Source organism: Galleria mellonella, unplaced genomic scaffold (genome assembly GCF_026898425.1).
Source record: "Galleria mellonella isolate WM207_F2 unplaced genomic scaffold, CSIRO_AGI_GalMel_v1 utg146, whole genome shotgun sequence".
Taxonomy (NCBI): domain Eukaryota; kingdom Metazoa; phylum Arthropoda; class Insecta; order Lepidoptera; family Pyralidae; genus Galleria; species Galleria mellonella.
Genome location: NW_026441999.1, coordinates 7609939 through 7622378, shown reverse-complemented (window position 1 = coordinate 7622378; position 12440 = coordinate 7609939). Strand labels below are relative to the sequence as shown.

General features: G+C 34.6%; 2 protein-coding genes across 2 annotated transcripts in view; one reads left to right on the top strand and one right to left on the bottom strand.

Annotated features, from left to right (window-relative positions):
• The window catches only part of LOC113514696 (homeobox protein six1a-like), a 53440-nt gene that overhangs the window by 27176 nt on the left and 13824 nt on the right, over positions 1–12440 (bottom strand). The gene's annotated exons all lie outside the window — the stretch shown is intronic.
• LOC128200022 (uncharacterized) lies at positions 8694–12350 on the top strand. Its single transcript, XM_052891940.1, has 2 exons — positions 8694–9699; positions 10224–12350. Exon 2 carries the CDS (start codon positions 10229–10231, stop codon positions 12098–12100), a length of 1872 nt encoding a protein of 623 aa, XP_052747900.1. The 5' UTR covers positions 8694–9699; positions 10224–10228; the 3' UTR covers positions 12101–12350.

Below are 12440 nucleotides of genomic sequence, written 5' to 3'. Positions count from 1 at the left end.
GGGATTGTTAGTAAGACTAAGGGCCCTATTGCCAGCAATATATCCAACCAGGACGACCTCCCCATGGTCCTCCCTGGAAACCATCGTGCTGAATTCCAGGTGTATTAATCACGATGGGCTAACTAACCTGCCTTTTTCGTTCTCACCTATCATTCCTTTCTGGTGCCCCGCTAGCGTATACCGTTAGCGCAAGCGGGTTTACTATTCTATTATCATACATTAAAAATAGATACGACATTGAAACCTTCAAGAAAAGAGCAAAATCCATCTTAAAAGGCCAACAACACACCTGCAATTATATCGGTGATGAGGGTGTCTATGGGCGGCGGTAGTCACTTACTACTAGCTATTTTTTTTTATACCACTGAGGTGGCAAACAAGCATACGGCCCACCTGATGGTAAGTGGTTACCGTAGCCTATGAACACCTTCAATACCAGAGGTATTACGCGTACGTTGCTGACCCCGAAGAAACCTCTCTACCCCCCTTTTGAAGAACCCCATGCTGTAGTCTCTTGGGAAAACCTCGCCAGGGAGCTCATTCCACAACCTGAAGCTAATATGCCTGCTCGTTTGCTCTTTATGTTATAAAAAAAAACATAAACTAACCCTTCAATTACACTAGGGTATATTTTACCCATTACTTACAGTTTAAAAGGGTCCAAATTGGCGAGTATAATATTTGCATGAGGGGCTTACAGATTACCATCGCGTTAATGGTAATGTCCATTATTATTTAAAAAAAAAAAAAACAGATTCTCTATTACTCTGTTTTTTCTGTGGCTATATTAGGAAATTACGTCGCCAAGTCTGCACTATTTTTTATAATAATTCTTACAGTCGATAGCGTTAATCATATACTAATTTGGTATTTGCTATTTTTGCGTAGCTAGTACATTCTAAAATTTCATAATAATAATAACAACAACTTTATAAGCAATGATTTTGGGTATAAAACATTTGATTTTATAAATTAAAAGTACCTTACAAAATCTACTTAGGTCAAGCGTGCAAATATTGAAAACAAAAATTACAATGATTTAATTTTAAAATTTTTTGTAGCATTTAAACATTACGGAATTATATAATAATAAAATTATATATATATATATATATATATATATATATATATATATATATATATATATATATATATATATATATGTATATCAATAATTACTAGTACCGCATTCGAGTATTCTGCCACTTCCCTATGGTTAACTGGGAGAGAATGCTTTCAGCATTAAGTCCGCCATGTACACATATTTGTACTAATGAATAAATAAATAAAAATATTAATTAAAATATTAAGGAATGCAATACAATTTAATTTTAATTTATTCAGTCGACTGGTTTAAATAGTAGGAATAAATAACAATTGGATATCAGATGGTCAACAATAAAAATGAGATGCACTAATAATATATAAAGAAGTCAATAAGTAGGATATGTCACAAATATAACGATAATACGTACAAATCTCCACCCCTTCAATCCGACATAAAATCCCTAACAGAGTAAAAACACGATTCAACTAGCCACTCATGCATAATTGCATAGATACATTAGATTTCAATCTAATGTATCTATGAAATATCTCGTGAGTATAATATTGAGATTTAAAATCCTTATGTTGTTACTTGTTTAAGTAAAATAAAGATCAAGAAATAGGCATTAATTTGGCAACATTTTTTAGTTTCTAATTGGGGATTTACGATTATTTTTATTATCATGCTAACATTATTTTTATTTTTTTTTAAACTTTTTTTTTTATTTTAAAACATTATGTATAAAATATAACCTATATATATAAAAAACATTATGTATAATAACCTCTGGCATTGCAGGTGTTCATAGGCTACGGTACCCACTTACCATCAGGTGGGCCATATGCTTGTTTGCCACCTCAGTAGTATAAAAAAAATGACAAAAACACAATGGATTCATTAATTTCCCTTATTTCTATAAACATTATGCTAATAGTTACTGTGATATTATTTATTTTATTTTATTTTAAACGTTGGTATTTTTTACTCGAACGTTATCGTTAAATGATAATTAAAATCTGGTATGTAAGTATTAATTATATAAAATCGCCTCGTTTAAAATTTCAAAAATAAATTACAATATTGTAGTACTGGTGTTAATTCTGAGGCAGCATTTCTCTAAATGTATATCGAAAATTAAAATTTCATTTTAATATCAGACTGAAATTTTATACTAAGAACCAATATGAACTAAATTCAAAATTATTAAAAACTAGCTATATCCCGAGGCTTTGCTTGCGAAAATCTACATATAAAGTATCCTATGTACTAGGTTAGGATATAACCTACTCATGCACCAAATTTCATTCAAATCCGTTCAGCGGTTTTTGCGTGAAATAGTCACAAACTTCCATATGTCATTACAAACTTTCGGATGATTTAGGTTATGATACATAGTTCTTTTCTAATTGGGCCCAAATAGCGCAGGACAGATATAAATGGGCATCTTTGTAGGCCTTTAACCAATCTGGGGTTCTTGCATACAGAGAATATTATATATTTACTAACTGACTCGACAAACGTTGTTTTAACATATACATTATTTCGAGAACTATACATGATAATTTATCGTACTACAATTATTATATTCGATTGCCATCTTGCAACCCTATTGCAGAATATAAAAATCGCGCATAAAAAACAGGGGTTGATCGTAAAAGGGTGAAAATTTTAATTTGTATGTATTTTTCAATGCTAAATCATAAAAAAATAAAAATAAAAAATTTTGTCAAAAAAAAAAATATTTAGAAGTAGGTCACCCTTATCATTGAGGGGTATGAAAAATAGATGTTGGCCGATTCTCAGACCTACACGATATGCACACAAAATTTCATAAAAATCGGTAAAGCCCTTTCGGAGGAGTTTGGTAAAAAACACCGCGACACGAGAATTTTATATATTAGATATATACATAAAAACTAATTAACTAACAACTAATTTAAGCTAACTTACTAACATACCTAGTAGCAATAAAATAATACTGTTATGCAAGAATTTAAAGGCTTTATTTATTAATTTATTTAGTTCTTTTCATCCTTTAAAATAAGTATTCCATCCCATCCACAATAAAATAATCATTCACTTTATAATGAAGTGAGCAATTACTAACACGAAGTGTAACAGAGCAAGCGCCTACCATCTCGACGGCACCCCACTGCGTCGCGTCCCATTATTTTGTACCCCCGTCCGCAAATTATGGTAACTGATACCCATAGCCATTAGAGGGTTGATCCAATTGAATTTGTTAGACATTGCAAATTATATTTTTGGGTTTTTCACTATTTTATTTATGCCGTTATAATGATAGATAGCTAGATAGATACTCTTTATTGTTTCCTCCATAAGATTACAATAGTAAACTTGTTATAGATACATTAATATAAGATTTTAAAGAGATATTTTTTTTTCTTTATTGCATAATAAAAAAAAAAACTTTGATCCAGAGGGAGACTTTGTACAAAAGTCGATTGCTTAGGTACCTCTGTCCCATTCGTGTTTCAACCGTGAAGCATTTGTGTTTGCATGGCTATGTTTCGGTTTGAAGGGTGGAATATGGCGTGAATTTACTGGGTACAGAGGAATAACACCTGAGTCTTCAGGAATGACAACGCATGGGGGGTATCATGGGCGAAACAGTATACTCTGTTATGTCCATGGTACTGCTCATGTCTATAGGCAACGGTTACCACTTTACATCGGGTGGGCCGTCAGCTTGTTTGCCATTGTAAGTTGTATAAAAAAAAGAGTGATGTTAATAATTATTATATGATTGGTGAGTTAATGCCATATGGCGTTCTCTACCAGCTAACCATTAGGTGAAAACAGAAAGCGTATGAAGGGCAGATGTGGTGAGAAATATGTGACATAATTTTTATAATATACTAAAATAATTTCACATAACATATAAAAAATATATATATAAACTAACTGACTCGGCAAACGTTGTTTTACCATATACATTATTTCTAGAACAATACATGAAAATGTATCGTACTACAATTATTATATTCGCTTGCCATCTTGCAATCCTATTGCGGCATATAAAAATCGTGATTAAAAAACTGGGGTTGATCGTAAAAGCGTGAAAATTTGAATTTGTATGTATTTTTAAATGCTAAATCATGATAAAATAAAAATATTTATAAAAAAAAATATTTAGGAGTAGGCCACCCTTATCATTGAGGGGTATGAAAAATAGATGTTGGCCGATTCTCAGACCTACACAATATGCAAACAAAATTTCATAAAAATCGGTAAAGCCGTTTCGGAGGAGTTTGGTAACAAACACCGCGACACGAGAATTTTATATATTAGATTTATAAATCTTCCTACCCTTATACCAATTATTATTAGTGGTCAGCGTATTATGTTTTTTTTTTATCTATATTACAAAAAGATTTGGCTTATAGTTTTACGACTGGCCGCCTGCCTGACGTCAACCCTCTTTGGGAATGCATTTGTTGGTGTTTTCCACCACCTACGGTTTGGAGGAAATACACATCATCATCTTCCTACCCTTATCCTAATTATTATTCGGCGTCGGCGTAATATGGTTTTATCCATATTACTAAAGGACTTGGCTTATAGTTTTACGACCGGCCGCCTGCCTGACGTCAACCCTCTTTGGGAATATAATTAATATATATATTTGGAGGAAATACACATATAATACATAAACATTATAATAATGGATTTTAGAAATAGATAAACCAACACAACAAACCACATCTAGACGACGTATGGAGATAAAACATACACCAGTTTTGTAACTTATACTTTCAGGAATAGAACTGTAAAAACCGCATTCAAATTGATTTAGTAGTTTCTGCGTGATGCCGGAACAAACGTAGAAACAGTTGGCCGTGTGGTCCCGGCATAGAATAGGCCACCCCGTCCTTTCGCGTGGCTGTCGTAAAAGGCGACTTAGGGAAGGCGAAGGATGGGTAGTAGCGTCCCTCTTAAAACATCTCCAAAGCCTAAATGCAATTGCCAATCCGCCTGTTAAGCGTGATGACTGTTGGCAAATCCCCCCTTATGAGGGAGGCTTATGTTCAGCAGTGGACAGTCAACGGTTGATACAACAACCATAACAAGGGGGGAAAGGGATTGTTGGTAATGGAGACTGAGAATCCCATTGCTAGCAATATACCCAACCAGGTCGACCTCCTCGCGGTTCCCCCTGGAAACTATCATGGTTAATTCCTGATGAATTCATCATGATGGGCTAACTGGCCTGTTTTCATTCTCATCTATCACCCTTCACTGGTGCTCCGCCAGCGTATCCCGTTAGCATAGGCGGGGTTACCATTCCATTTTCACATATCCAAAAAAAAACAACCCTAACAACAATGGTTATAATCTATTTTAAATGTGTAATAAAAAAAAACAATAATAAAACTGTTAAATTATATTTTTGAATTAAGCAAAATGTTTTAAATATTACTAACGTACTAAATTATAGGTAAGTATACACTTTATGTTTTCGTCGAGACAGTGCAAACAGAGTCGGTTGGTAACGTTGGCGACCGGTCGCTAGCCGGATATCCGGTTACGGGGGGCGTAGCCCGGGTATACGGAGGGCGTTGACGTAATTCGGATAAAGGAATACTCACACATTGCAAGGTTCAGTTCTGTATGATTCAGGTTTAAAATTAACTTTTGCTGAACTACTCCTAATACATTTATGAATGAATGAATACAAACACTGTATCGTTATATTTAAAAAAAGATACAGTTTTTTTTTAAAGGCATTATTATCCGTCTTGCGTTATCGGTATACACTAGCGAGGTATCAGTGACGGATGACAGATGATGAGCTCAGTTGGAGTAGTTGGTTGCAAAACCAACTTCAATTGTTTTTTTTTTATTTTATACAACTTAGAATGGCAAACAAGCTGACGGCCCACCTGATGGAAAGTGGTAACCGTCGCCTATAGACATGAGCAGTACCATAGACACAACAGAGTATACTGTTTCGCCCATGATACCCCCCATGCGTTGCCATTCCTGAGAACTCAGATGTTATTCCTCTGTACCCTGTAAATTCACGCCATATCCCACCGTTCAAACCGAAACACAGCCATGCAAACACAACTGCTTCACGGTAGAAACACGAATAGGACAGAGGTACCCAAGCGATCGAATTTTGTACAAAGTTTTTCTCTGGTTTTCGAAACATAAGAAGAAAGGAGGCAACCATATGATTTACAGTTTTTATTTTATCATTCCTACTATGTAATTCCTTGTTCTTAGCGAATATACCATCGTCACTCGGCTCAGTTTGGTTTGTTGTTTTTGGCGTGGTCAGCAATCCACTTAATCATCAACAAAGGAGTAATTATAACTCCAGAGCGATTTCTACGAAAACTTAACATGCGCCAATTGTTTACAATACAATTCCAAACGTGATAATACACAATCGTACTTGTGTTATTATGACTGTGGTATTTTTAAATCATTCCTTCCAACGGTTGTATTCATGACTCAGAGGTTCTGCATGCTTAATAACTGTAACTCGTGGTCATCGGGGGGAAGGGATGATTAGTAATGCGGACTACCTGTATATTGCTAGCAATATACCCTGTCTGGTTGACCTCCACGTGTTTCCAACTAGAAACCATCGTGACTAATTTATAGTTGAATTCGTTTTTTTTTGATGGGTGAAAATGGTATGGTAACCCCGCCTGCGCTAACGGGATACGCTGGCGGAGCACCAGTGAAGGGTGATAGATGAGAATGAAAACAGGCCAGTTGGCCCATCATGATGAATTCATCAGGAATTAACCATGATAGTTTCCAGGGGGAACCGCGAGAAGGTCGACCTGGTTGGGTATATTGCTAGCAATGGGATTCTCAGTCTCCATTACTAACAATCCCTTCCCCCCCCCCGTTGGATTCGTTACGATGGGCTGACCTGCCTTTTCATCCTCACTTCTCTATATTAACTCTAAGTGTGCCAAATATCATACTCCTCCGTCCGCACTACTTTCGTTTAAAGTGGTACAAAGATTTTGCTTTACCTAAATCCTTATTAATAAGTATTTTTTTTTAATGCATAATAATGGAATGGTAACTCCACTCGAGCTATCGGTATACACAGGCGAGGCACCAGTGAAGTGAAGGTGAGAATGAAGCAGGTCAGTTAGCCCATCGTGACGAATTCAACAAGAATTGTTCACGATGGTTTCCAGGGGGAACCACGTGGAGGTCGACTTAATAGGGCATATTGCTAGCAATGGGGCTGTCAAACTCCATTGGTAGCAATCCCTTTCCCCCCATATAATCTAAGGTTGGGCGTTCTGTTATCTTAAAAATTTAGGAATCCCTGAGATAGAGAACCACAGCGGCATAGCAGACATTAACGATATGTTTTAAATACACTACCCGGAATTAACGCGATGAAAAATGTTGTGTCCTGTCGTGACCACGATGTGATGCAGTCCACGTCGAAACGTCGGTAATAAAGAAGCAGGTATGTAAAGTACTATTTACCTGCAAACATTTTTGGTCGCGTTAAGCCCTGATAGTGTATTTAAAATATGTGCAAACAATGCAAAAATTTAAAATTAACTTGATGATCTGTTGTATAAATGATGTAACCAACGTTTTTAATCTTAATCTTTAGAATCAAGTGAACTTTAAGGACCAATAAGAAACAATATGAATATTTTTATAATAGTTTAAGTCAAAATGACAAAAAAATTCGTTCCATGGCCGTAGTTAGGGGGGGGGGGGGGGCATTTAAGGGCAACCCTACCTTAAAAGGTCCAATGCTCTATCTTAAAATGAGAGACCCCAAGAAAATTAGACAGATTCGCTTTTTCGAAATCACTTAATTATGGCTTTGCTCTTTTTTTATATATATATATATATATTTTATATAAAATTATATATATATATATATATATATATATATATATATATATATATATATATATATATATATATATAATATATAAATAATTTCGCAGAACCCTAGTAACTTTTTTACGGAACCCACTTTAGAAATTGCTGTCCCATCTAATACAGCATACTTCTTACAAAAATACCACGATCCGCACTTGTCACAACTACAGAAATATGTAACGTCTGTTTACATATGTGTACAGATGGGCAAAGCACCGGGTTTAAACCCGGTGCTTTGGTAAAAACCCAATAAACACCCATAAACTCCCATAATCACCCAAAAAAATAGGTTCTTACGTATTTTTTTGAAAATATGTAAGTAATACCAATAAATTATTTTTATAAATTGTATTGATCAATTCTACAATATTAAATAAAACGTTAACTAATAATATTTCAGGAAATTTTAAAAATCTATATATAATAAAATGAAAGTAATTAATTTTCAGTGTTTTCATGTTGCAGTTGATCAACATGTTGGCCTTTTGCTTCCCGTAGATACTTTAAAATTTCTTCATAACACCTCGTTCGCACACATGGCCGTATATATTTAAATTCTTGAGCCACTAACAGTCCGAAATACTCATTTCTTTTATCCTCTTCTCCATAAATTAAGCATTTAGAACAGTTTGTTTCTTCTTTCAGTAAATTTTCTTTTACTTTATCCTCGTTTTTTTCTTTGTTGCGACGACGCTGGGTAAATCATCTGGACACTGGGTCTCACTATCGCCAAATATATTTGGAGATCGGCTTCGGCTACGGCTTGGCAGACATTTTTTTCTTTCTACAATTTTAAATTAAATTTATTAGAATAAATGCTTCGAACACACGCGATCTAAGTACCTTTTGTGTTTATTATACCTTACCTACCTAGGTATAAAAAGAGTACTTACGTAGATTTTCTTTTATTAACTGTTTTATACGAAGATCTTGATCTCTCAAATTAGCATCCATTTTACTTCCAGTGATTATCAACTAAATTAATAATCCACAAAGTATTAAATAACGTTTTTATGAAATATTTAGCACAAAAACAATACCCTTTAAATATCGATCGTCAGTAACTGTGGCTGACTTACCTATATTCTAGCAAGCAGGACTGCCAGATGTGAAGGGGAAATCCCCAATAAATTGTTGCATGTGACTGATGATGTGAGCATGTTCGTTTCATAATAAAAATGTTGCCAGGTAACCAAAAAGTCGTATGTTTTTGTGCGAATTACGATCATAATCTTTACGATCGTACATTAAAAAATAGACAAATAATAGTATGAGTACGATTTAAATCGTATATCTGTCAACCCTGCTAGCAAGACAGCGACAAAATCACGTTGCATAACAATGTAGCCCAAGCTTATATCTTATGAAATATACGGAAGAGATACGGACTTAGAAAAAACAGAAATGTTGTTCTTTGTGGAAGTCATTGATGAAATTCTATGTATTTTAGCCCGCAAACTTTCTTCAAACAAAAACAGCGCCATCTAGTATCGAGTTCTGTAATTATCTCTTTGTTTATGGATTTGAAGTAAGACCGCCACGCATGCAATACATTATGACTGGGGATTCCCCTATTCGTCGACGCTGAATATGAGGCGACGACAATCACTGTCAAACGTGTTCACTATTACTCTGACTCTGGTAACGTGACTTCCTGGTAACGTGTTAGGTAGGAAAAGCAGTAAAAAAGTGCATATTAAGGGAGCAGATTTGAAATAATATTTATACTTAACAAGAAATAATTAAAGGTAAGTGGATTTTTGAATGATACAATTATATCATGATCACTTAACAATTTTAACTTAAAATTAGATGTATTATTACAAGCTTTTATTTAGCTTGCGTTATGTAAATAAAAGTATGTAGGTATGTTCGTATGTTGATGCAATTATCCTCAATCCTCAACCGACTGGGATAAAATTTTCCATACACGTTTATTTTGGATGATAGTGCATAGTTAGCTGAGAGTCGTCATTGGATAATAATGGTGGATAGCCTAAGATGTGTACTAGATATTTATTTTTAACATAATATGCGTAAGTACCTAATCGAATTAAAGAAGTTGCTGAGAAAAATACAGAACAATACGATAATAAACTAGCGTCTGCGTTTAATCCTCCGAGGAGATGTAATTTTACAAAGGTTTTTTGTATTTATTTTATTATTTTTTTAATAAATTTATTGTAAATAACAAGAAATAATCATTGTAAAAAAATAGGCACTCTATTGTTGAATTTTCGTCAGACCAACTAATCATCGTTCATTTTTTTAGGTTCAATGGGGAGACCTAAAGATTTACGCATATGGGAGCACTACCGTACTTTACCAAACAAGTCTGTTTCTTGCAAGCTTTGTAATAAGGTCTACAAATTCAGTAATGCTGCCAAAATGCTTCAACATCTTATCACTTGTCCAAAATCTCCAGAAACATTAAAAGACTCTATGAAACTTATAAAAGATAGCTCGTCCAAAACCAAAATGTCTGGACTGTCAGAGATAGAGACAAATGATTCTTTTATAAGCCCCTCGTCGTCTGCTAACACTACAATAAATGCTGAGTTTCAAGACACCGATGATCATATAAAAACAGAATTAGCGAGAGCTATATTTGTAACAGGGACGCCATTATCGATGGTGCAACATCCTTTATGGATACAATTTTTCGAAAAATTGCAACCAAAATTTAAAATACCTTCACGTAAAGCTTTAGCGACAAAATACTTAGATAAAATATATAGAGAAATGCGTTTTGAGTTAAATGAGGAACTAAATGCTTGTAGTTACTTACACCTTCAGTGCGATGGCTGGTCTAATTTAAGAAATGAAGGAATAATAAACTTTCTTATATCAAAACCTCAACCTGTATACGTTAAAAGTTTGAATACAGAAAGTAATCCTCACACTAGTGAATACCTTAGCCAAGAAGTTGAAAAAGTAATGAAAGTGTATGGAGCAAATAAGTTTCTTGTACTTATTGGCGATAACGCTAGAAATATACAAAAGGCATTCGAATTAACAAAACTCAAATATCCACATGTTGTTCCTCTCGGTTGCTGTGCACATATCCTTAACTTGTTGTGCCAAGATATTGTAAAGATACAAGAAGTAACTGTGTTTATTATGCAAGCCATAAATATAATAAAAACTGTTAAAAGGAGTCAACGATTAAGTTCCTTGTTGATAAAATCAAGGCAGGGTGAAGATTCTACACAAACACTAAAATTGCCTTGTGCTACAAGATGGGGAAGTCATGTTACTTCGTTAAAAAGTTTGAAAGCAAATAAGATAGCTTTGCAAATATTAACAGTTAGAGAAGATGTGGTAATTTCAAGAGATATTAAAGATTTAATTCTAAGTGATGATTTCTGGACGAAGACAGGGGAATGTATAAGTATTTTGGAACCAGTCACTGAAAGCATATTTTACTTAGAGAGCGACCAGAATCGTTTGCATCGCACATACATTACATTTAGAGATGTACAAGCTAAGATACGTTTTGCATTAAATGAGATTTCGACATTGAGCGAAGAAAGCAAACAGCAGATTCTAACATCAGTATCTTCAAGATGCAATATGGCAATGAGGCCAATACATTTTGCAGCATATATTCTAGACCCCAGGACTCTAGGAGTCGAACTTACTCAAGAGGAAGAACTTAAGGGTATGGAGTTTATCTACAATTTAAGCCAACACTTAAGTTTGTCAAATGTAATGGCAGATTTGGCGTGTTATAAAGCTAAAGAAAACTTTTGGGCCAGAGGATTTGTATGGAGCTCATTAGATAGCATTGAGCCCCTAATATGGTGGAAAGGTATTTGTGGTTCCACTGAGTTAAGCAAAGTAGCGATTCGTATTCTATCAGCTCCCTGTACTTCGGCAGCCACTGAGCGTTCCTTTAGTATCCAAGGCTACATACATAATAACAAAAGAAATCGACTTACAACTGAAAGAACTGAAAAAATTTCATTCATTTGTTATAACTGGAATCTTAAACATAAAGCTGAATGCGAGGACATTCAGTTTAATGAAGAAAATACCTTAGAAGCTTTCATTGAGCAAGTAAATGAACATAACAGTTTAGACGAAATAGAGCCTATCGAACCTATACAATTCATCGCTTGTAATAACTCTGAATCTGACAGTGATTGACTGTAGTTTTACATTTTACTTTCATCTCTTTCTTAATAAACTCAAAATCAAATTAAAAGTTTTTTATTCTGTAGGCTGCATAATAATATTGTCTATGTCCAGTATAGTGGACGTCTTGCGGCTGAGATGACGATGATGAAGTACAAAATCATAAACACCCAAAAATTTGGGTGTTTATGGGGTTTAAACCCAATAAACCCAAAACACCCGGTTTTTACCCACCAGACTTTAAACCCACCCAGGTGGATTGCCCATCTCTACATATGTGGCAATGTGCGCGTGCGCAGATGCGATTAGCGCGGGAAAATAGAGGCAGGGAGTGTCCATACTGTATTTTATT